The sequence below is a fragment of the Megascapheus bottae genome, chromosome 10, assembly GCF_031878675.1.
Source record: "Megascapheus bottae isolate mThoBot1 chromosome 10, mThoBot2.hap1, whole genome shotgun sequence".
NCBI lineage: Eukaryota > Metazoa > Chordata > Mammalia > Rodentia > Geomyidae > Megascapheus > Megascapheus bottae.
The window spans coordinates 63,527,896-63,549,534 of record NC_143518.1 but is presented as its reverse complement, the minus strand read 5'-3'; the positions used below and the strand labels follow the sequence as shown (position 1 = coordinate 63,549,534).

Below are 21,639 nucleotides of genomic sequence, written 5' to 3'. Positions count from 1 at the left end.
GTGGTGTCACAATGTTTTGTTATGTTGTCTGTCATTTTTGTACTCATGTGAGAAGATGCCATGTCTCCAACAGAGATGAAGTTGAAGCAAGGTGAATACTGTAGATATTAGGTACTGAGCAACGGTTATCACTGCAATACCATGATATAAAAATGTGTTTCAGTTGGCAGAATAACTGAAATAGGTACTAAGGGACTAATGGGTGTGTTGTACATACAGTAAAGATGTATGGGACAAAGGGAAAACTTGCATCCTGGCTAGATAAGCAGGCATGATTTATGTCTTGGATGGATAGGCAGGTGGTGAAAGAGTTTAACATGTATCAGAACAGTATATAATTTAAAGCATAAATTGCATAAATGTATTTCTCCATGGAAATTAAAGCCATGTATAAGGGGATAAATGTACTGATACTGTACTGACAACCTTCTGACCTGCTGTTATATTATGAAATCAGGCAGACTTTTCCCAAGCGTGTTGCAGACCATATAAGTTAAAACCGTACGATAGAGTTGAGGGTCTTGTTCTGTAAAGTGCCAGGTACTAAATATCTTTGCAGATTATAGCTTTGTTGTTGAAATTATAGCTACCCATCTTTGTGATTGTAATACAAAAAAATAGCCATAGATAACATGAGTATTTCTATGTTCTAATAAAACTTTATTTAAAAATACAAACTTCTAGTTTTGTTTTGTTTGTGTATGTTTGCTGATCTCTAAGGAACAAAGGCAAACTTGTTTTCTGCATCCCGTTAGCTTCAAAAGGAAGAATAGGATCTGAGTTCAGTTCTGCACATGATTTTTCTCTCCAAATAGAAATAGCCTGTCTCCCCAGAATTACACTGAATAAAGACATAGAAACTTGGAGTTATACTAATTAACTTTCCCTTCTAAGACATAAGGGACAGTCTGATATGCAGATACATTGCCCTTTCAGTGGACTCAAAAGAATCTATGGCAATAAAGTGTTAGTTCATGCTTTATATTTCCATTTTGAGAATGTTTTCCCCCTATTTTATTTTTTATTGTAAAGGTGATGTACAAAGTGGTTACAATTACATAAGTTCTGTAATGAGTGTATTTCTTTTTGAATAGTGTCCTTTTCTCCCAGTGCTTTCCCTTCCCAGCTTCCCTGCTCCACAAGTTGTATAGTTCATTTTCAACATAATTGTCTAGTTAGTACCACTGCTGCATTTGTTCATCTTCTGTCTCACCATTTCTGCCTTCCCCCTTACCCTCCCCAAAACAGATAAACATATATAAGACAAAGGGTACAGTAATCAGGGAGAGGGAGAGGGTGAGGGAAGGGTGGGAGGAGACAGAGGAGAGAGGGGGGGCACGAAAGTAACCAGAAATTAAAAAAAAAAAACTTATTTCCATTTCTTGGAGCTCGTTTTGATAAACAATTTATATGATCATATGCACACAGCTACTGAACCTTTGTGATCCTATCCAAAAGAGGATAACAGGTATCCTCCTTGGTCCATTGTGTGAATTAAAGTCCTGTGTAATTTACCATATCCAAATCTATTTTTTTTGTCTTCTACCATCCATTGTGTTTACTTGTAGATTTATAGACACATTTTCATTCCCACAAATGAGGGAAACTATGCAACTTACGTTTCTTTGAGTATAGTTTTTTCTAAGTCTTTCCATTTCCTTACAAATGGTGCAGTATCATTCTTCCTGATGGAAACATGGAATTTCCATTGTGCATATACACTACATTGTCTTGATCCATTCATCTACTGAGGGGTATCTGGACTGATTCCGTATCTTGGCTGTTGTAAACAGTGCTTCAGTGAACATGGTTGTGCTGGTAGCTTTAGTGTGGCCTTGTTCATTTTGTGAGTCTTGGTATCAGAGTATCACTTCTGACAATTTTCCTTTTTGGTAGCCCATTTTAGCTGGTGATACTAGAATCTCCCAATTTCTTGCTACCTGTGATGTTCAGATATGCTGTCAGTATGGCTTACTGTCAGATTGAACTGAGAATTGTTGATTCTTTTTTGAAGGGTCAGGAATGCCAGGCATTTTGATAAAGCAGAGGTTGCAACAGTGAGCAGGAGCAGCATTTTTTCCTGCCCTTCTCATCTGAGCTTGCAGGTGAAGAGAAGATTGAAACCTGAGGGGTGAGCTGGTGGCCTACTGAAAGGGATGAGGTTAAAAAGAGAGTTTGCAAGTGAATGAATAAACATGCAGAAATTCATCCCAACATAGAAAGACTTAATAAATTGTTATTCCTAGGAAAAAGCGCAATTGGGGTCTGTGGAGGCTCAAAGAGAAGAGGTGTCTGCCAGGAGATTAATGAGAAGGGGTTGATGGGCTTTAAAGTCTTTAAGATCTGAATAATTTGCCTTTTCATATGTTGGATCTGAGTTAGAAGAGGCAAGAATTAGCCCTCTAGTTTCATTGTCTAGAAAAGCAACCATGAGCCACGTGAATCTATGAGCTCTGGAAATGTGGCTAGTATGATTAAAGAACAAGGTCATAAATATTGTTTAATTTGAATTTAAAATTTGGAACAATTTAAAATATTTTTTAATTTGATAGAATTGCTTTTTACTTTAGCTGTTGACATTAATGGAGCTGTTCTGTAGATGTAAACGGTACAATGAAGTTTGAATTCATTATATGAAGACAAAATATCTAAAATGCTTCTATGGATTCCATGTTGAAACAATCATGTTTTAGATGTTTGATTCAATAAAATACTTCAATTTGTGTTTACCTGTTGTGTTTTCCTAGTCTAACTGAAGCATCTAGTTTGAGGAACTTCTAAACTACAACTGTTGGTGAAGTTGTATATCTATTGTCCCACTGCCCACAGAGATATCCTGATAGGATGTGGGGTGGCACAGCCCAGAGAATTGGAAGCAGGCCTGTTGGGCATTTGCTTCAAGAGACAGTGGGCGAGTTCCTCATAAGGGGCAAAAGGGAACTGTTAAGCACTGAAATACAAGGAAGTGTGTCGTAGCGAAATAGCAAATTAAGGCATGCAAACTAGCAAGTGGTGCACTTTTCACTGCAAATAAAAACAATGTAGTTACTGTTTGAATTTTCCTTTAGTATTAGTATTTTCTTTTTAATAGTTATACACCTTGGTTTGCTCTTATGTAATTTAAATTTTGTATATCTTGGATTGTAAGTGCATATAACATCTTAGAGTATGATGGTTACCATCTTTGTTTCTTTGTCATTATCTGCCCATTTCCTACTAGTTTCCAAGTAGAACTCCCATACTTCCCCAAACATAAATTAGCTAGACATTTTCAAATTTAATACTGTGGAGTTTATTCACTTTTACTCTCTGTGTGAAGAGTAAGTATATTCATGTTTAAAAGAACAAATAGTGTTTACATGGGAAGCTTTATGAGGCTCCTCCCTGTTGAAAACTGAACCCTAAAGTATCTGATGCTTGTTAAATGCTTGGTACTTCTCTGTTGTCCTCTTAAGAAAGAAAGATGCATTTCTAGCTTCATTTTCCAGGCTCTTAAGCTTATGAAAGTAGTCGAGACAGTTTGTTGACCCCAGAGAGACCTTTCAGTCTCTTAGCTCGTTAGCCAGCAGGGTCTGTGCTCTCCATTGGCATTCAGATCACAGGCCAGCCCTGGGCTCAGTGCAGAGCCAAACACAGCTTTAGGATTTAGACAAAGCCACCCTGGCAGGGGAGCCCAGTTGTCAGGGGAGCTGGCTGTCTTGTAAAGGACTGTTGCATAATGGGGAGACCAAGTAGAACTATTAGGATGCAAATGTGGAAAAAATGGTGGAGCTAACCTGCAAAAACAAACATTTCTTTTTTTTAGTGAAGAGTCTATTCACTGTTGCTTTCTTCTGTTTAACTTCTCTAGCCCTTACATGTAGTTGATGCAATTTGAGTATATTAGTTATCTTAATCTCTGTTCATAATGCTATTATAAGTTAGTTGAAAATGAACAGCTAATTTGTGGGAAGAGAAACCAAAGTACTTCTAGTGTTCTGTGATCTTCTTTGCTAAGTGTTTCCTACTTTGTTGTCTAGATCAGGTTTTATATATATTCATATAACCCAGTTAGGATGGAGCATTCCTTTTCCTCTTGATGTTATTTCATCTGATTTATAACAAAATATTGTCACCCTGCTGTTGAATCATATTTTCCAGTGGACTGTCATGGACATGTTATATTTAGTGAAGAATCTTTGTAGACTAAAGAGGAGAGCTACTAAAATCCTTAAAACAAGAGTTGAGTTGTATTTTCTAATGTCTGAAGGAAATCCCCTTTGCATTTTTTTCTCTTTGTTCTAATCTGTCCTGAGTATCCAGTTTTCCTTTTGTTTCTTTTTTGTTGTTGTTTGTGGGGTTTGAACTCTGAGCCTGGGTGCTTTCACTGAGCTCTTCAGCTCAAGGCTAATGACGTACCCCTTAAGCCACAGAACCACTTCCTGTTTTCTGGTGACTAATTGGAGGTAAAGAATCTCACAGATTTTTTCTGCCAGAGCTGGCTTTTGTACCTGGATCCTCCTGAGTAGCTAAGATCACAGGCATGAGCCATCAGGGCCTGATCTTGTTTTGTTTCTTTGTTTTTGTGTGCTATATTCTCATCTTCCTCAGTAATAAGTGCGTGTGTGTGTGTGTGTGTGTGTGTGTGTGTGTGTGTGTAAATCTACATTTTTTTTTTTTTTTGCCAGTCCTGGGCCTTGAGCTCAGGGTCTGAGCCCTGTCTTTGGACTTTCTCAAGGCTAGAACTCTACCACTTGAGCCTCAGCACCACTTCTGGCTTTTTTTTTTTTTTTTTTTCTATGTATGTGGTACCGAGGAATCGAACCTGGGTATTCGTGCATGCTAGGCAGGCACTCTACCACGAGGCCAAACTCCTGGCCCTGAGTCTATATTTTTGTATATGCTATGGTAGGAAAAGAGAGAAAGAAGAACAGACAGTAGTAGGTGGGGGAAAAAAATGTAGAAAAAAATGGGGGAGCTAACCTGCAAAACAAACATTCCTTTTTTAGTGAAGAGTCTATTCACTGTTGTTTCTTCTATTTAACCTCTCTAGGCCTTAGATGTAGTTGATACAATTTGAGTATATTAGTTATCTTAATCTCTGTTCATAATGCTATTGTAAGTTAAAGTGAATAGCTAATTTATAGGAAGGGAGACCAAAATACTTCAAGTGTTTCGTGATGTTAGAGACTAAAATTAGTGGCCATATTTTTACTGAGTAGTTAATATGTGGCAAGCACAGTTTTAAATACCTTATAATAATTCTCTCACTTCTCTACTACAGCTTTATGAAGTATATATACTATTACCCCATTTTGCAAATGAGAATACTGAGGCACAGAGAAGTGATGGCTATCCAAGTTCATAAACATTGTATGTGACAGAGCCACTTAGAGCTTTGAAGAGCTGTGGCGATTGAGCTGAGTGAAGTTACTTAAACAGAAAGAGGAAGCACACTTTTCTGGAGGGAAGATGGGTTTGTAGACTAGTAAGAAATGAGCGTGTGAGGAAGCTGCTTTGCTTTCAGGTAATATTTTACATTTGCTATTTAAGTATCCTACGGTATTGCCAGCTAATACTTGTTTGTCTATAAAGTGCAATTACATGAGTCCACTCTGTTGGCAAGTGGAAAGAAAGTAGCATGCTGTAGTAGAGTCCATCTGAATGAAGTCTGATGGACTGAGGTTTTTAAAAGTGGATGAGTCTAAACCAAAGCCTTGGAACCGTTCGTTTTGTTAGTTTGCAGTTTGGGGATATACCCTGACTTTGCATACCCCTAGTTAGCATGTAGAACTTTATAGGGTTCCTGTTTTATTGATGATCGCCCTGTAGTACTATATTTCTCATTCTGTTTGTTTTTGTTGTTTTGCCTTTAAAATAGCTATAAGCACAAAATAGCTATGCCATTCTTGTTATCCTAACTTGTGAATCTTCCAGGGTAGCTTCCTTTGACTTTCTTTTAATACCTTACTGTTTGGTTTTTGGTCTAGTTAATTGCAGTGGCATTGAGCAAAAAATAGTCATTTAAGACCATTTGTGATTTTTTGTGACCTAGAGTTTTGTTTAGAATCTGAAGGCTGATTATTACAGTTACTTAGTGATTTCTGATAATAATTTCTAATTTATAAAGATTACTTGTTACAGTAAATGCCAAATAGTATACCAATTGCTAATATATAATAAAACTTAAACCTTAACATAGCTTTATTTGGTGGACTTTTTTGTTTTTGTTTGTTTTCTGGTGGCATTTGAGTTTTGAACTCAGGGTCTCAGGCTTACCAGTCATCCACACATACATACATATATGTGTGTGTGTGTGTATATGTATATATATATATATATATATTTTTTTTTTTTTTTTGCCAGTCCTGGGCTTGAGCTCAGGGTCTGAGCACTGTCCTTGGACTTGCTCAAGGCTAGAGCTCTACCACTTGAGCTTCAGCACCACTTCCAGCTTTTTTCTATGTATGTGGTACCAAAGAATCGAACCTGGGTCTTCATGCGTGCTAGGCAAGCACTCTACCACTAGGCCAAACTCCCAGACCCCAGTCAGCCTTATATTATTAGAGCTGCTCTCGTTTGTGCTTTAGTTTGCTTTCCAGATAGACCCTCATGCTTTGGCTTGGCCATCTTTGACAGGCCTGAGCCTGAATCTTCTTCCGTCTGAGATTAAGGATCTAAACCACCAGGCTTGGCCTTTTTATTTTTTTTATTTTTGTGTGTGCTGGTATCAGGACTTGAAATCAGAGTCTGTCACTCTCACTTAGCTTGCTTGCTCATGATTGGTGGTTTATCACTTTGAGCCATGCTTCTAGTCTGGCATTTTTCTAGTTAATTGGAAATAGACTACAGGACTTTTTTGCCCAGACTGGCTTGTAAGCTTATTCCTCCAGGTGTTGGTCTCTTGATTGCAAGGATTACAGGCTGAGCCACCAGTGTCTGCCCTATTTATTCAATTTTTGTAATAAAAGAAGTGAAATATATAGTATAAAGTTTCAGAAGGATCAATATTGTCTAGTTTACAGTGATAATAAATGGCAGAGCTGGAATTTGGTTGTAGGTATCTTTTTATTTGGTTAACCATGGGGCGTGATGTTTGGGCCTGGGTGCTGTCCCTGAGCAAATTCAGCTCAAGGCTACTGCCCTACCACTTGAGTCATAGCCCCACTTCTTATTTTCTAGTGGTTAATTGGAGATAAGAGTGTCATGGACTTTTTGTGCCAGGCTGGCTTTGAATCATGAGCCTAATATGTCAGCCCCCTGAGTAGCTAGGAACATAGGTGTGAGCCATCAGTGCCCAGCTTTGAATCTAGGTATTTTAACTTCAAAATACATACTTTTTACTTAGATCATAAGTTTTTTCCACTTGTACTTGAATTAATTTTTCCTGTTTTCTTTTTTCCTTTTTCTGCTTCTTCCCTTACTCTTTCTCTCTTTCCCTCTTTCTGTTTCTCTCTCTTCCCTTCTTTCTCTCCTCCCTCCCTTCTTTCTTCCTTCCTTCCTCCCTTCCTCTCTCTTCTTTCTCTTTTCTCTTTCTTTCTGTTTCTCTTTCCTCCCTCCAGACCTCCCTCGCCACTCTCTCTTTCTTTCTTTCTTTCTTTCTTTCTTTCTTTCTTTCTTTCTTTCTTTCTTTCTTTCTTTCTTTTGTTTTCTTTCTTTTTTTCTTTCCTTTCTTTCTTTCTTTTCTTTCTTTGCATGTGTGCACACACCTGCTTGGGGCTTGAACTCAGGGCTTGGTACAACATATTACAGAAAGGGTGGAGATTGCTGAACAGCTAATAATAACAGGAACATGTGGACAATAATGTTGATGACAGTGATGGTAAGACATGGCCACTCACATGCTGGGGTTGGTTGCTGGATATGCTATAGTAGTCTCCAGTAATGTGGAAATTTTTTAAGTATTTGGAGAAGAACACAAGAAAATAATGTTTTGAACTATAAAACTTTGTTCTTATCTAGGATATAGTTCAGTGGTAGAATGTTTGGCTAGTATTTATGAGGTCAGCATTACTAACAACAACCATAATAGTATTGCTTATTTCTTTTCAATATGACTATTCTGTGGTTAAAAGTTTTGAATATTCTATAAAATTATATTTTCATAAATATTTTTAGATAATGGAATAATAAATTTTTTTCTAGTTCACATTGTTTTTGTAAACAATATTGCAGGTTTCAGCTTGTTAGCATTCATTGACATATTTACTACTCATTCATGAATTTTTTTTCTTTTGGTTGGTCATGGGTGGGACTTGAACACTGGAGCTCAAGGCTACCTCGTGGGGCCTTGTCCTTGAGCACTCCAGCTCAAGGCCAATGCCCCACTGCTAGAGCCACAGCACCCTTCCTCCTTTGTGAATCCTTTATCAGTGACGCACTTAGTGCTTACTGTAGGCTGGGAAGGTATAGGAGATACAGTGCACATATGAATGACAGTCCCATCCTCCAGGGTTTGATGGTGTATCTTGTCAATGGATTGGATATTGGACCAACCTATTTTTCCTCTTGAGAGCTCACACCGTATTTGACTTTTGTACTTTTTCTGCGTTGTATTAATGCATTTAAAAATCCTGACTTCTGGCTGAGAGTTTGGCCTAATGGTAGAGTGCTTGCCTAGCATGCACGAAGACCCAGGTTTGATTCTTTGGTACCACATACATAGAAAAAAGGCAGAGGTGGTGCTGAAGCTCAAGTGATAGAGCTGTTGCCTTGAGGAAATCCAAGGACAGTGCTCAAGCCTGAGCTCAAGCCCAGGACTGGCCCAAAAAAAAAAAAAATCATGACTTCCCAATTTGTGGTTACATAAATTATTTGAGTACTGCGTATATTTTATGATGGTTAGCTTTTGCATTTGTGCAATCTGAAATTTTATTTCATAGTATGTCTATATCCTCCGTTCATGCTATGTTGGTATAACTATAGCTATTGATAGTCTATGCTTTTTTACTACCGCATACTATTCCATATATGGCCATGTAGCACTCCAATTTTCTTACTCTTCAGTTGGCATTCTTTTAGGATATTTGTCCTTTTCCTCTTCTATTCAGTCAATTCTATAATAATGTTTATCTTCTGAGACACTTGAGACAACTTTAGAAAAAGACGTAGAAGTTTTAAAACAGAAGTTCTGAGTTTTTCTTTCAACATTTTGGTTTCAGCTAGTTGCAGAAAGATGATTCTGATTGGATGGACTCTTCCTGTGCCTTAAGAGTGAATGTTCTGAGCTGGTCATTGTGCTTGCAGTGGTGAATTGTCATAGCACAGTGCTGAGCAGGTAAAGGGAAATAAAGTATAGGAAAGCAGCTAATTATAGTAATTGCAGCTGGTTTCAAAGTACTTCTAACAGTTTGTGCATAATGCCTACTTGAAAGCATCAAATGGGTGCGAGTTGTGAAACAGAACACCTGTTTGTTGTTGAGCATGTGTTTATGCAGATGATTGTTGTTGTCAAAGCACCTTGATGTGGAGTAGTCCTGTTTACATTTACATTCTCCCCAGAGGATTAACAGTGTGTTCTCAATAAATTTGCAGTCTATTCTCCTCTCAAAGGCTGCTGTTTGGAGGGTGGTGTGAAAGAGGCAACAAGTGCTTGCTAATCACTTGAATATACATAATTAGCTCCAGTCTGGTGCACTGGAGTCTTTGTCTAACCAGAACAATACTGGTTGACAAATACACAGAGCAGTAGGTAGATCACCTATATCCATAGAGTTGTTGAAAGCAGTGACTGTTCGTGTGTTTGTTCTTTAATTTTCTAAACTTCAGTTATTTCAGTTACATTCTCATTGTCAGTACACAAACTTTTGTTCTTTCTAGTGACCTTTATTTAGCATCTCTTCCAAGTAACTTACCATTAATTAATGTTTCAAATTTCTTGACCAGGGGTCTGAGTTAATTATTTAAGAAACATTTGACATATTTAGTAGTTTCAAAGGTTGAGAAACATTCAAACTCTGGCTAACTCAATTCAATCTGCAATGAATATTCTTACATCAAAAAACCATAACTATAGGTGTAAGACCTACAGATCCACATTGTAAACCGTATTTCCTACAGTTATAGTATGAGTTCAGATTGTTCAGTGCAGGATTATGTAAACTTCAGACTTGAGCTTCTTGTAATACATTGGAAACTTAAGGCTAAGGTTATGTCCTTTCCTGCTTCTACCACACTCATGCTCCATGCCTGACCCTAATAAAGTAGATTCTAGAGCCTCAGTGTGGTTTTCCTTCTAACTGCTAAAAAGCATTCCCAAACACCGACAAATCTAAGAAACTACTTTGGCAATATTACTGGAAAAGACCCTTCCTTCCTCCTCCTCCCCCTCTGCCTCCCCTCCTCCTCCTGCTCCCCTCCTCCTCCTGCTCCCCCCTCCCCCCCTCCCCCGCCACGTGCTTAAAACACAGGGGTTTCAGTTACTTAAGTCAGGCAAAGAGTACCTTTTCCTTTGGACAGTGTTACCCCTTTCTTTACTCTCCCAGTTTTTCCCTTCCATCCCACCCACAAGTTGTATAGTTCATTTTTAATATAGTCTCCAGTGAGAAGACCCTTTTATGTGGATTTGAAAAGCTTTTTTTAACCTTTTATAACCTACAAGTAGGCATCATGTGTTGTATGTATGTATTGATGTTACTGAATTTTAGCAGGAAGTGATATTGTTGGCCAGTTTGAGAATCTTACACATGGCTGGCCAGTCTTGTCTATAAGGCCAGTACTGCACAGCATTTCCCACAGAATAGTGGGTGAGATTTTAGGTAGCTCATGGGAAGCATTGTAAATTTTATGGTTTTTTTTTATATGGTGGTAGAATATAAATAGCCAATCCAATTTGCCCTGTCAAAGTGAGGACAACAATAGAGACAAGATCTCCTTGTTTGGAGCTCACATAAGGGCCTCACTTTGGTAGAAACAGAGGTAAGGCAGGGGAACGCTGGAGTAAGGGGAAGGAGTCCACTAGCATGGAGAGGCTGGGATAGGACATCTTCTGTGGCTGGTTTGGGGAGAATCTTTCACTTTCTCTGGTTGATCTTGAGTTGAAAGCTAGTAGCTATAGCCTTGGACTTGGCCGCTGTAAATGCTTGGTACTGTAGAACTTGTTTGGCTTTTCAGGCCAGTTCCAGCTTGGCTATGGGTCAGGGTTCTGTATCATATATAGCTTTTGTTTGCTTCAATATTCATTCTTTCATTGAGAGTCATTAAGTTAAAACAAAATTGATTTTTGGAAAAAATGCAAGCCTATATATAAATGAAATCGTTAATTGTTATATAATACAAGTGTGATGTGGGTATGACTGCAACTGATAAGTAAATGAAGTACAGGAAAGGAAGCTAAAACAGTTCTGACAGCTTTCTGTCTTCTGATTTCATGTTATTTTCCTACAGTCCTACAAATAGGACTAGTATAACTCAAACTAAATGAAGGTCCTGAGGATAGGGTGGTCATTGAGTTATGATATACAACTTAGCAACCCCTAGTGCAAGAATTCCAGCCTAGAGCTTTCCGACTCAAAAGATACTACTGTTGAAGGCAAAACCCTACCTTTACAAGTGAACTGAAGTATAAAATTGTCTCTCTTGCCTTGAGTTCTTTTTTCTCCTTTTCTTCATGAAACAGCCATTTTAGATAATCTCCCTAATGACTGAAAAGACGGTGGCAGCTAATCCAAGTCTGTGTCTGTGTATTCCCCTCTTGGCCACTCTACTGAGGGCATCCTTCAGAGGGACTAGCTCTTTCTGATTCCGCTCCTGTGCCCTCAGTTCTTTGCATTGCATAACAAGTGTTCTCTGAATTCTTGGAGTTTTATTCTGTATTGCCTTATTGTTGCTGAAAGTACAGATATGTAATTTCACCCTTGAAATCCAAGATTACTGAGAGGGTATAGTTAGGAGAAGGGTTGTTTAACCAATTACAGGTAAAAAAAAAATGAGACAGTACCTCAAAATATAAGCCAGGCACAGTGATTTACATCTGTAATTCCAGTTATGTGAAGTTTTGGTAAAGGGGATCATTAGGGGTGGAGATAGGAGATAATAGTTCTAAGTATGAGATCCTATCTGAAAAACAAGCTGAGATGTGGCTTAAATGAAACCTTTAATTCAAATCCCAGCACTGACAAAATTAAATGGATGGAAAAAAGATTGCAAATGAATTACTCTATAATATCTACAGTAGGACGTTGAATTCTTTTGGCTACAAGTTGATTGTTTTTAATTTTTGATATAAATTAGTAAATGAACTATCCAGATATTTTTAAAGCTGTGAAACATGTAAATGTTGAATGCTCTTAGAAAGAGATAAGCAGGGAGGTAGATACTGAAAATATATGAGAGATGAAACTAAATTTGTGGTTTTACCGTCTAGAGATGTGTTTAATACTTAGGGTTCTTTTTTTTGTGTGTGTGTTCTGTGAATCACATAGTTTGTATACGTGAAATCTAACAATATATTCTGAGAACCAAAGGGTTGTGTTTTTCTGCTGGTACCAGGCCTTGAATTCAGGGCCTCACATTCTGTCTTTTTCACTCAAGGCTGTTCTCAACTACTTGAGCACAGCTCTACTTTTTGAGAATTAGTTCTGTGTGAAGGGGGTCAGTACAAGGCTTTTCAATATAAGTGTAGATAAAGGTAGAGGTTCTTTTCCTTTTACATAATGCAATATCTTACATGAAATTCGTATGTGAAATTTGGTTTTAAGTAGAAGATTAAGGTTTTCAGGTTTGCATTTTCAGCAGTTGTAAATGATTAGGAGCCCTTACACTGGTCTACCTACCAATGGAGACTGGTGCAAACTGACCACCAGTTAGAATTCTTTCCTTGTCTGCCCTTCCCTATTCCTCCCTTCATATGGGGTGCCAGGCTGAGCTGCCTCATCCCAGCTATGCCTAGAAGTATATAGTCATATATGAGTTGTGCTGACATGAACTGCACATTTTCTGTCATAACCTGTGGTGTTGGAAGGCTGAGGAGGCAGGTTTCGCTCAATGCTGACATCCCTCCAGCAGGCTGGGAGCCTTGGCGGGCCGCTTGATATCACCGCCTAAAGACTAGATTGGTAGAAACATAATGGCTTTACTTTGACTTTGACTTTATATTGCTAGAGCTGGATGTCAGAGTGAAACAAGTTTTGTTTTTGCTTTCTCTAACCTATGTCTATCAAATCCTTTCCAGTTTTTTTTCCCCCTTGGGAATTCCCTGCTTTTTCAAAGATAATGAGAACAGTGAAAGAGGTCAAACTGTACTGAAGATTTGTCTGTAAAGAACTTGGCATGACAAAGACAGTATGGTTGGCAAAGCTGGGCAAACACAGCCTGTCTTCAGGAAGTTTGATACTTGCTATATGAAAGAAATTACTGTTGTAACTTAGATATATAACTACATGACTTTATTATATATATGTTATATTTTTGCGTTTCCTAAATTCAGTTCATTTTATTGTATAAAATGTTTTTACATTGTATAGGAAAGTCAAGTGATTTAACCTCACTTTTTTCCCATAGTTTAAACCATTTTGCAAGTGGAATTTATTTAATCATGTACTAATACATAGTAAATCAGTTTTGTTCTGTTACCTTTTATAAGTATTAAAAATAGATTTGGCTTTTATTTTGAGGAATGGGTTGTGTTCAAGTTGTAACTTGCAATTCCTGAAACTAAAAATCTGTTACCATGTATGGCAATAGAGAAATAAAAATAAGAGATGAGAAAACTGTTAGCATACATGATGTTGGATGTGTCAAACTCAACACCTGCCCTCTGCAGATTTTTTTCAGCAAGGACATAATTTCCCTAGTATATGAGTGATTGTAAAAACTTCCTGCCTGCATGGTACCTATTATCTTGAACTTATAACCAAGTATTTCAAATGCTTAGTACTTATAAAATTTTAGGCAAGCATTTTACTTAATTGTAAATAAATATTTCCTATTTGCATTCTTTGAATTAATTTTGACTTTTCTGGCCACATTGTATGTGGTGTATGTATGCTTTTCATTATTTAGTTTTCTTGACATTGATTTTGGAAGAATTAAAATAAATCTGTACTTACATGCTTTTTTTTTAAGCCAGAAGTTTCAGGTACATGCTCTGAAGCATTTTATTTAGTTGCTGTTGGAAGACCTGATTCCATGGTCCTGTGTCTGCCCTCAGCTCTTATAATCATCACCCCAGGCTATAAGCAGTATTGTATAGGCCCATGAAAAAAAAATCTGTTCTTTGTTGCTCCATTAACTCAACAAAGTGTCACCTTTTCCCCAAGAATGGCATAACTTTTTTTGCATTGCATCTGTGTCCTCTGATGGAAAACTTACTCTACTCTTGTCAGCTAGTGAAGTCCTACCTATCCATTAGTCTTCAAAGTATAGCTGCAGTTTCATGTTTTGTTTCTTTTATCTTTCTCCCTTGCTCTCATAGGAAAATAACCAGTTAACCCAGAAGTGTCAGAACTTTTCCTATTATGTGTACCACAGCTTTGTTACTTGTGCATACAATTTTACCATCTATACTGGAAACTCTTAGAATAGTAATTTCTTTTCATTCAGCCCCCTCACACCCATTCCTTATAAGTATTTTGTTGACCAGAGATTTGCTAAATGATTAACATATACATTCTAACTTAAATTGAAGTTTTGTTCTTTTTTTTCCTCTCTCAAGTTAGTGTTTCTTAAAGAGTGGCCTATAGGCCATGCATCTCAAAATCCCCTGGAATGCTTATTATTAAAAGTAAAATTTCTCAGAAACTAGAATTAGAATTTCTAGATTTGGAGTCTTGGAAGATGGATACACTTATATTAAGTACACATAGTAAGTTATAAAATTTAAGGCTCGCTTAAGTTGTGATGAAAATTCAAATGAATGCATTTCAGCTTATAAGTATTTAAAACACATTTTTATCATAATGTAACTAATGTTACTTTACTCTTTTTATAGTGTAGGAAAATCCCTCTTATATTTGAAATAATATATCTTTGAAAATTACCTTGGTGATTCACAGAATATGATCTTGAACTCTGGGCCTGGACACTGTCCCTGAGCAATTTTGCCCAAGGCTAGTGCTCTGTCACTTTGAGCTAGAGCTCTCCTTTTGGTTTGGGGGTTGTTAATTACATGTAAGAGTCTCTCTTCACCTGAGCTGGCTTTGAACTGCCATCCTTAGATCTCAGACTCCTGGATAACTAGGATTAAAGGCTTATGCTGCCAGTACCCAGCTTGATTGCTAATTTGTATATGTGCGAGCACACGCACGTCTATACACATGCACACCTATGTTTGTCTGTTTAAAATTAAAACTTAAAACCAGCTGAATTGGCTACTTTGTAAAGTGCCAAATACCATTTGTGTACACTCCAAAAAGTGGTGTTCTTGAAAGACCACATTTCTTTTGCTTTTTTCCTTGTCTTCTATTATTTCAGATATTTCCTTTGTTTTTTCCTTTACCTTTTTCACTGAGGCACTAGGAATCAAACCCAGACCGTGAACACATTCAGGAAGCATCCCCCACTGACCTCCACCCCTACCAGTCTTGTGGTTTCTTAGGGTAGACATTTCTTCAAGGACTTCAGGAATCAGACCTCCAGTTTTTCTCTTCTGTCTTGAATAGCGATGTTTACAAATGTTGCAGAAAAGCTTTTATGCACAGTAATTAGAGGATTATGTATGGGTTATAAAATGGGATTTGTTGCATCTGACTTAGAAACTAAGGGTTTATGTTTTGTAGAGTTCAGGTTTCTCTTCTTTTTTTTTTTTTTTTTTTTTTTGGTCAGTCTTGGGGCTTGAACTCAGGGCCTGGGCACTGTCCTTTGTCAACCACTTGACCCACAGCACCATTTCCAGCTTTTTCTGTGGAGGTGGTATGGAGGAAACCAGGGCTTCATGTACACTAGGTGAGCACTCTACCACTAGGCCATGCTCCCTGCCCCTATAGGGTTCACTTTTTAAAGGATGTTTTATGGGAAACAACTTCATTTAACTTGAATTTCGCAGTGTTACCTAAAAAAGCATCCAATGAAAATGATTTTTCTTTGCATTGTTCTCCATAAGAGGGTTGATGGCTAGATTGTATTTTGAATAAAGGTATCCGATTCTTGAACCAAGAGTTTTTTGAATCAGATTCTTGAATTTGTACTGATTAAAAAATACAATGCATCATGATAAGTGATCTTCAGTTTTTTTTTTTTTTCATTGAACTTGGATTTCTGGACCTGGAGATGGAGGGACACTTGATTCAGAGTAGGCTAGCTTTTAAAGTAATAAATTGTGTATTCATATCTCATAGAACATATAGAAAATAAAAATTTCAGAAGTATGGTTTCTCTATCCCTCTTCCTCTCTCTCTCTCCCTCTCTTCCCCTCCCTCTTTTTGAGTAGTGACAGGCATGTATGAATAGTGATGAATTTAGAAAAACTCCTAGGCTAGATGTTACCCTGACAGTTGGTGGACAGATGCTTCTGATCTGAGTGTGAGACTGAGGTATTCAGAAAGTACTTCCAACACTCTCCTGTGCCAGCCAGCATTACTTTTGTTATATTCAGATTGAACTTTCAACTACTTCGCAATACTACTTCTTGGTAATGGACTTGATAAGAGCTAAGTAAAACATTTATGGTTTATTTTGAGCATAATATGTTTTTGTAAATTGCTATTTTGATCTTGTTATTTCTTGTAAACTGATCTATTTTTTAGAGAATATATACACGTCAATTTTTTTGCCATGAACATTTTAAGTGAAAATAAGTGTTAGCTGGGTATGTGACAGCTAAAGTTTGAAATCTCAGCTACTTAGAAGATAGAGATCAGAGGATTGTAATTCAAGGTCATCCCACATTGAGAAAAAAGACCCCAGAGTCTTTTTAACCAGTGGCTCAGCATAGTACTGTGCTCATGTCACCCCAGCCACTAACAGAAAACCTCAAGAAGACAGATGGTGGCCTAGGTGCACATCTGGGAAGTGCCTGGAGATCCTATTTTAAAAAAAAAATCCAGGCTCCAGTGGCTCATGCCTGTAATCTTTACTCAGAAGACTGAGATCTGAGAATCAAGGTTTGAAGCCAACCTGGGTAAATAAATTTTTAAGACCCGTATTTCCAGTTAACCAGCAAAAAGCCAGAACTGGAGATATGGCTCAAGTGGTAGAATGACAGCTGTGAATAAAAAAAGCTGAGCTGGGGCCGTGAGTTTAGTCTAGTGGTAGAGTGCTTGCCTAGCATGCACAAAGACCAGGGTTCTATTCCTTCATACCACATACATAGAAAAAGCTGGAACTGGTGCTAAGGCTCAAGTGGTAGAGCTGTGGCCTTGAGAAAGTCCAAGGGCAGTGCTCAGGCGCTGAGCTCAAGCCCAGGACTGGCAAAAAAAAAGAAAAAAGAAAAAAAAAATGCTGAGCTGGAGAATGAAGCCGAGACTTCAAGCCTCAATACCTGCACAAAGTAAACAAACAACAGACAAGGTCTAGGTAGTGTTAGAATGTCTGCCTAACAAGTGTGAGGCACTGGATTCAAACTCTTAGTACTATGAAAGAAAGAAGAGGAAGGAAACAATCAATCAATCTACATTTTCCAGGAGAAATTGAGAGGATTGTTCTCATCCAGGGTTCTTAGTTTAGAATTTATTCTACTTGTTAGTCTGAAAGAATTTGATAACTAGTAAGTTGACAAATTGTGTAGTGTGAGGATCTTGAGGATCTTAGGCTTTGGTGGTGGGGTGATGATCACTGAAAACAGTTATCGTTTTGTGATGAGAATATCCTTTGTAAAACAATATTTGGTATGTTGTTTTCTCCTTTGCTTTTTATCCATATACACATACTCACAAATAAGCATTTTAAAAGGCATTTTAGAAATGCCAAAATTCAGGTAGTACCATTTTACAAAATGACTTTGTATTAAGTAAATTTAAGCTGCTGCTATTTCAGTTTGAATAAGTTTTTCTTTTTTCTGTTTATCTTTTTTATATTTTTATTGTAATTAATAGAAGGGTTACATTATATTCACCAGATAAAAGGTGCATTCCCTTACAAACATTGATACCCTTTCTCATGTCTTGGTCCCCCACCTCTGCCCCTCATTTTGTTTTCCCTCCTTCCCTATCCTATTTCAAATAACAAATAAGTTTTTCTTTTAAATGTATATTCTTACAGTAACTAGTTCAATGTGAATATACTATAATAAAATTTTAAGCCATCAGTATAATGCTTGGAATATGGAAACGTATAGAAGATGTTACAAAATGTATGAGTTATTCTTTTTGGGGGGTGGGGGGCTGGTCTTGGGGTGGCTGGTATTGGGGCTTGAACTCAGGACCTGAGCACTGTCCTTGTACTTTCTTAAGCCTAGCACTCTACCACTTAAGTCATAGCACCACTTTCAGCCTGAACTATTCTTAAACATTTGGCACATTAAAATAATGTAGGGAAACGAGTATAGGGAGGGAAAGCAGGAGACAAACATGGGAAGGGGTATCAGTGTTCAAGAAGTAATGTACCCACACTACTGATGAATGTAACTGTAACCCTTCTATGCATCACCTGACAATAAAATACAATTAAAGTTATAGTATCTCACTTTGTTATCTGATATATTGAATTGATTTGTATTTGGTTATTTGAAATTTGATAGGGAAGGGGGGAAAACCAACAGGGGTGGGGGGTGTGGGGGGGGAGGGAAATGGGTACCAAGACATGTGAAAGGGTATCAATGTACGTGAATTAATGCACCTTCTATCTGGCAAATATCATGTAACCCTTTTACTAATTACAATAAAAAATGCAAAAAAAAGAATAATAAAATAATGTAGAATATATGAACTTTAAGCTGTATAAATTTTATTAACTAATAAAATTGAAGTGTACTTATTTCTGAAATGTGTTTAGAAATTATTTGGAATGTTTACTTTGTTTGTTGGATATCTTATGAAATCTTAGAAATTCATATTTGCTACACAAGGTAAAAAGATCATACTAGAGACTAAATGAAATGAACTCTAGGATATGGAAACAAGAGGTTTATCTTTGTGATTGTTGTTCTTAATGTACTGTGTGAAGTAATCACTTTTCTCTTTTTCCCCCTTATGGTTAATCACATGTGATTATTGTATCTGACTCTCTTACCTGGTATATTGTATATCTGTTTATTTGAAATAAGGAAAGGAAGGTGGAAAGCAAGATGATTAAGAGGGGGTGGGGGGAAAGGAAGGGAGTAGACAAAAACATGAGAAGGGATATGAAGGTTTGAGAAGTAATGCACCCATTACCTGACTATATATACATTATCCCCACAAAACAAGAACAACAACAAAAACCAGATCATACTAGTCTACTTTAAATATTTAATCATGTGGCAATCTTACCTATGATTTACTTCATGAAAAGAATGTAGGGAAATCTTAACCTCTAATTTGTTTTATAAAAAGAGTTACCTGAGGGGACTGGAAGTATGGCCTACTAGTAGAGTGCTTATCTGGCATGCACGAAGACATGGGTTCAGTTCCTCTGTGCCACATACATAGGAAAAGCTAGAAGTAGTGTTGGGGTCAAGTGGTAGGGCTCTAGACTTGAGAAAGCCCAAGAACATTATTCAGGCCCTAAGCTCAAGCCCCAGGACTGGTGATTAAAAAAAAGAAAAAAGAAAAAAAAAAAAAAAAGAAAAGTAGCTGAGGCGGGGAGTGTGGCATAGTGATAGAGTGCTTGCCTAGCATACAGATAGCCCTGAATTTGATTCCTGAGTATCACAAATACAAAAAAAAAAAAAAAATGAAAGAAGGTCTGAAGTGGTGCTGTGGCTCAGGTGGTAGAGTTCTAGCCTTGAGAAAGCTCAAGGATAGTGCCCAGGCCCTGAGTTCAAGCCCTAGGATTGTTAAACAAAAAGAATTATCTGAGGACAGTCTTACCTTTGATTTACTTTGTCCTGGAACAACAGTAATTTTATTTTATTCTCCACTAGTGTCTGTTCTTTATAGTACTGATATTCTTTGATTTTGATAATAGGAAGGATCAATGTTAGGATTACATTAAAAAATTTTCCCAGGTTATTCTTGCCATGTTGTAAAAAAGAGAAAATTCAAGAATTATAAGGGTAGTGTTAATTTGTATCAGGCAGCCCAATTTGCCCATTTAATGGGTTGTGGCACATAATTTAAAAGAGTGACTTTGTTCAATAGATATTAGGTTGAAAATGAACTATACAACTTGTAGATAGGGAAGAGATGGAAAAACTGGGAGAGAGAGGAAGGGAAGGGGTGACATTGTTCAAAAAGAAGTGTACTCGGGACTGGGAGTTTGGCCTAGTAGTAGAATGCTTGCTTAGAATGCATGAAAAACCTGGTTCCGATTTGTCGGTACCACATACAAAGAAAAAAAGCTGGAAGTGGTGCTGTGGCTCAAGTGGTGGAGCTCTAACTTGAGAAAGCCCAAGGACAGTGCTCAAGCCTTGAGTTCAAACCCCAGGACTGGCAAAAAAAAAAAAAAAAAAAAAGAAAGAAAGAAATGTACTTATTACCTGACTTACATTGTTAAGTATAATCCCTCTGAACATCATCTTTATAATACCAATTAAAAAATTAAGGTTGACTTTAGCATGCTTTCATTTTCCGAGGTATGCTGTGAACATTTAGAGATTGGACCATCTAAGAAGATATAGATGGAAAAGAAAAGAGCAAAAACCTAATGTACTTTTTTGGCCCTAGATTGCTTTAACCTTTAACATTTATCCGATTTGTAATTTTAAATGGTACTTTCATGCTGGGATTAGTAGCTTGCACCTGTAATGCTTGCTACTCAGGAGGCTGAGATCTTAGGATTATAGTTTGAAGCCAGCCTGGGCAGGAAATTGTGAGACTCATATTTCCAATTAAGATACCAAAAAGCTGAAAGTAGGACTGTGACTTAAATGGTAGAATGCTAGACTTGAGTCAGAAAGCTTAGGACAGGACCCAGGCAAGAGAAGAAAGAAGGGAAGGAGAATGGGAGGGTGAGAGATTACCTTTTAAAGTGACTTCATTCTCCAGTTAAAGCAATTATTATTGACAAGTGTATTTTCTTTTTCTCTCTTATATCTTTATTGTTTTGGAAGTTCTGGGATTTGGACACAGGGCATTATGCTTGCTAAGTATGTACTCTACTACTTGAACCAGCCCCTTTCTACATTCGTTATTTTGGGGATAAGGTCTTGTGTTAAGCTTAGGGCCATGTTGGACTATGAATCTCTTATTTGCACATCTCTTTGTCACTACAATGTTAGTAGGATCTTACTTATTTAAAAAAAAATTATCCCCCAAAATTCAAAAAGAAGCATTTTTAATTCCACTGTATACATAATGCAATTCAATTATTGTGGAGACGTTTTAGTCAGACCTGTGTTATCATCAGTTTTGTTGAAATTGTTGTGTGAGCTCCTTTTCCTTTTCTTACCCTTCATTTTGGGAAAAGAAGACCATCAAAAAGCAAGATGCAAGTGAACATGCCTAATTGCAGTTGTAGGTAAAAATATGAGATTTGTTGAAAGGTGGCAGCAGAAGTTGGGAACAATGAATTCAGCATCTGCAGTACATCTAAATTGGTTGTCATGAGTCCATTTTTTTTCCTCCACAGAGATCTCTTTGGAATGATGCACCACAAATACCAGCAATCTAACTACCCTCTTTGTTACTTTGCTTTTTATTATAGAAA

General features: G+C 37.3%; 1 protein-coding gene across 7 annotated transcripts in view; it reads left to right on the top strand.

Moving 5' to 3' along the window:
* Positions 1-21,639, top strand: part of Akt3 (AKT serine/threonine kinase 3) — a 208,753-nt gene that overhangs the window by 78,024 nt on the left and 109,090 nt on the right. The window contains exon 3 of one of the 7 annotated variants that reach the window (XM_090341510.1): positions 9,141-9,256. The exons of 5 other annotated variants lie outside the window; for them this stretch is intronic. Coding sequence is in view for 1 of the 2 variants with exons in the window: in XM_090341506.1 (XP_090197632.1) it covers positions 15,831-15,861 (31 nt within the window). In the remaining variant the exon portion in view is untranslated. Of the gene's footprint in view, positions 1-9,140; positions 9,257-15,780; positions 15,862-21,639 lie in introns of those variants that run through there. One more of the 7 variants, XM_090341506.1, reaches the window with a different exon arrangement.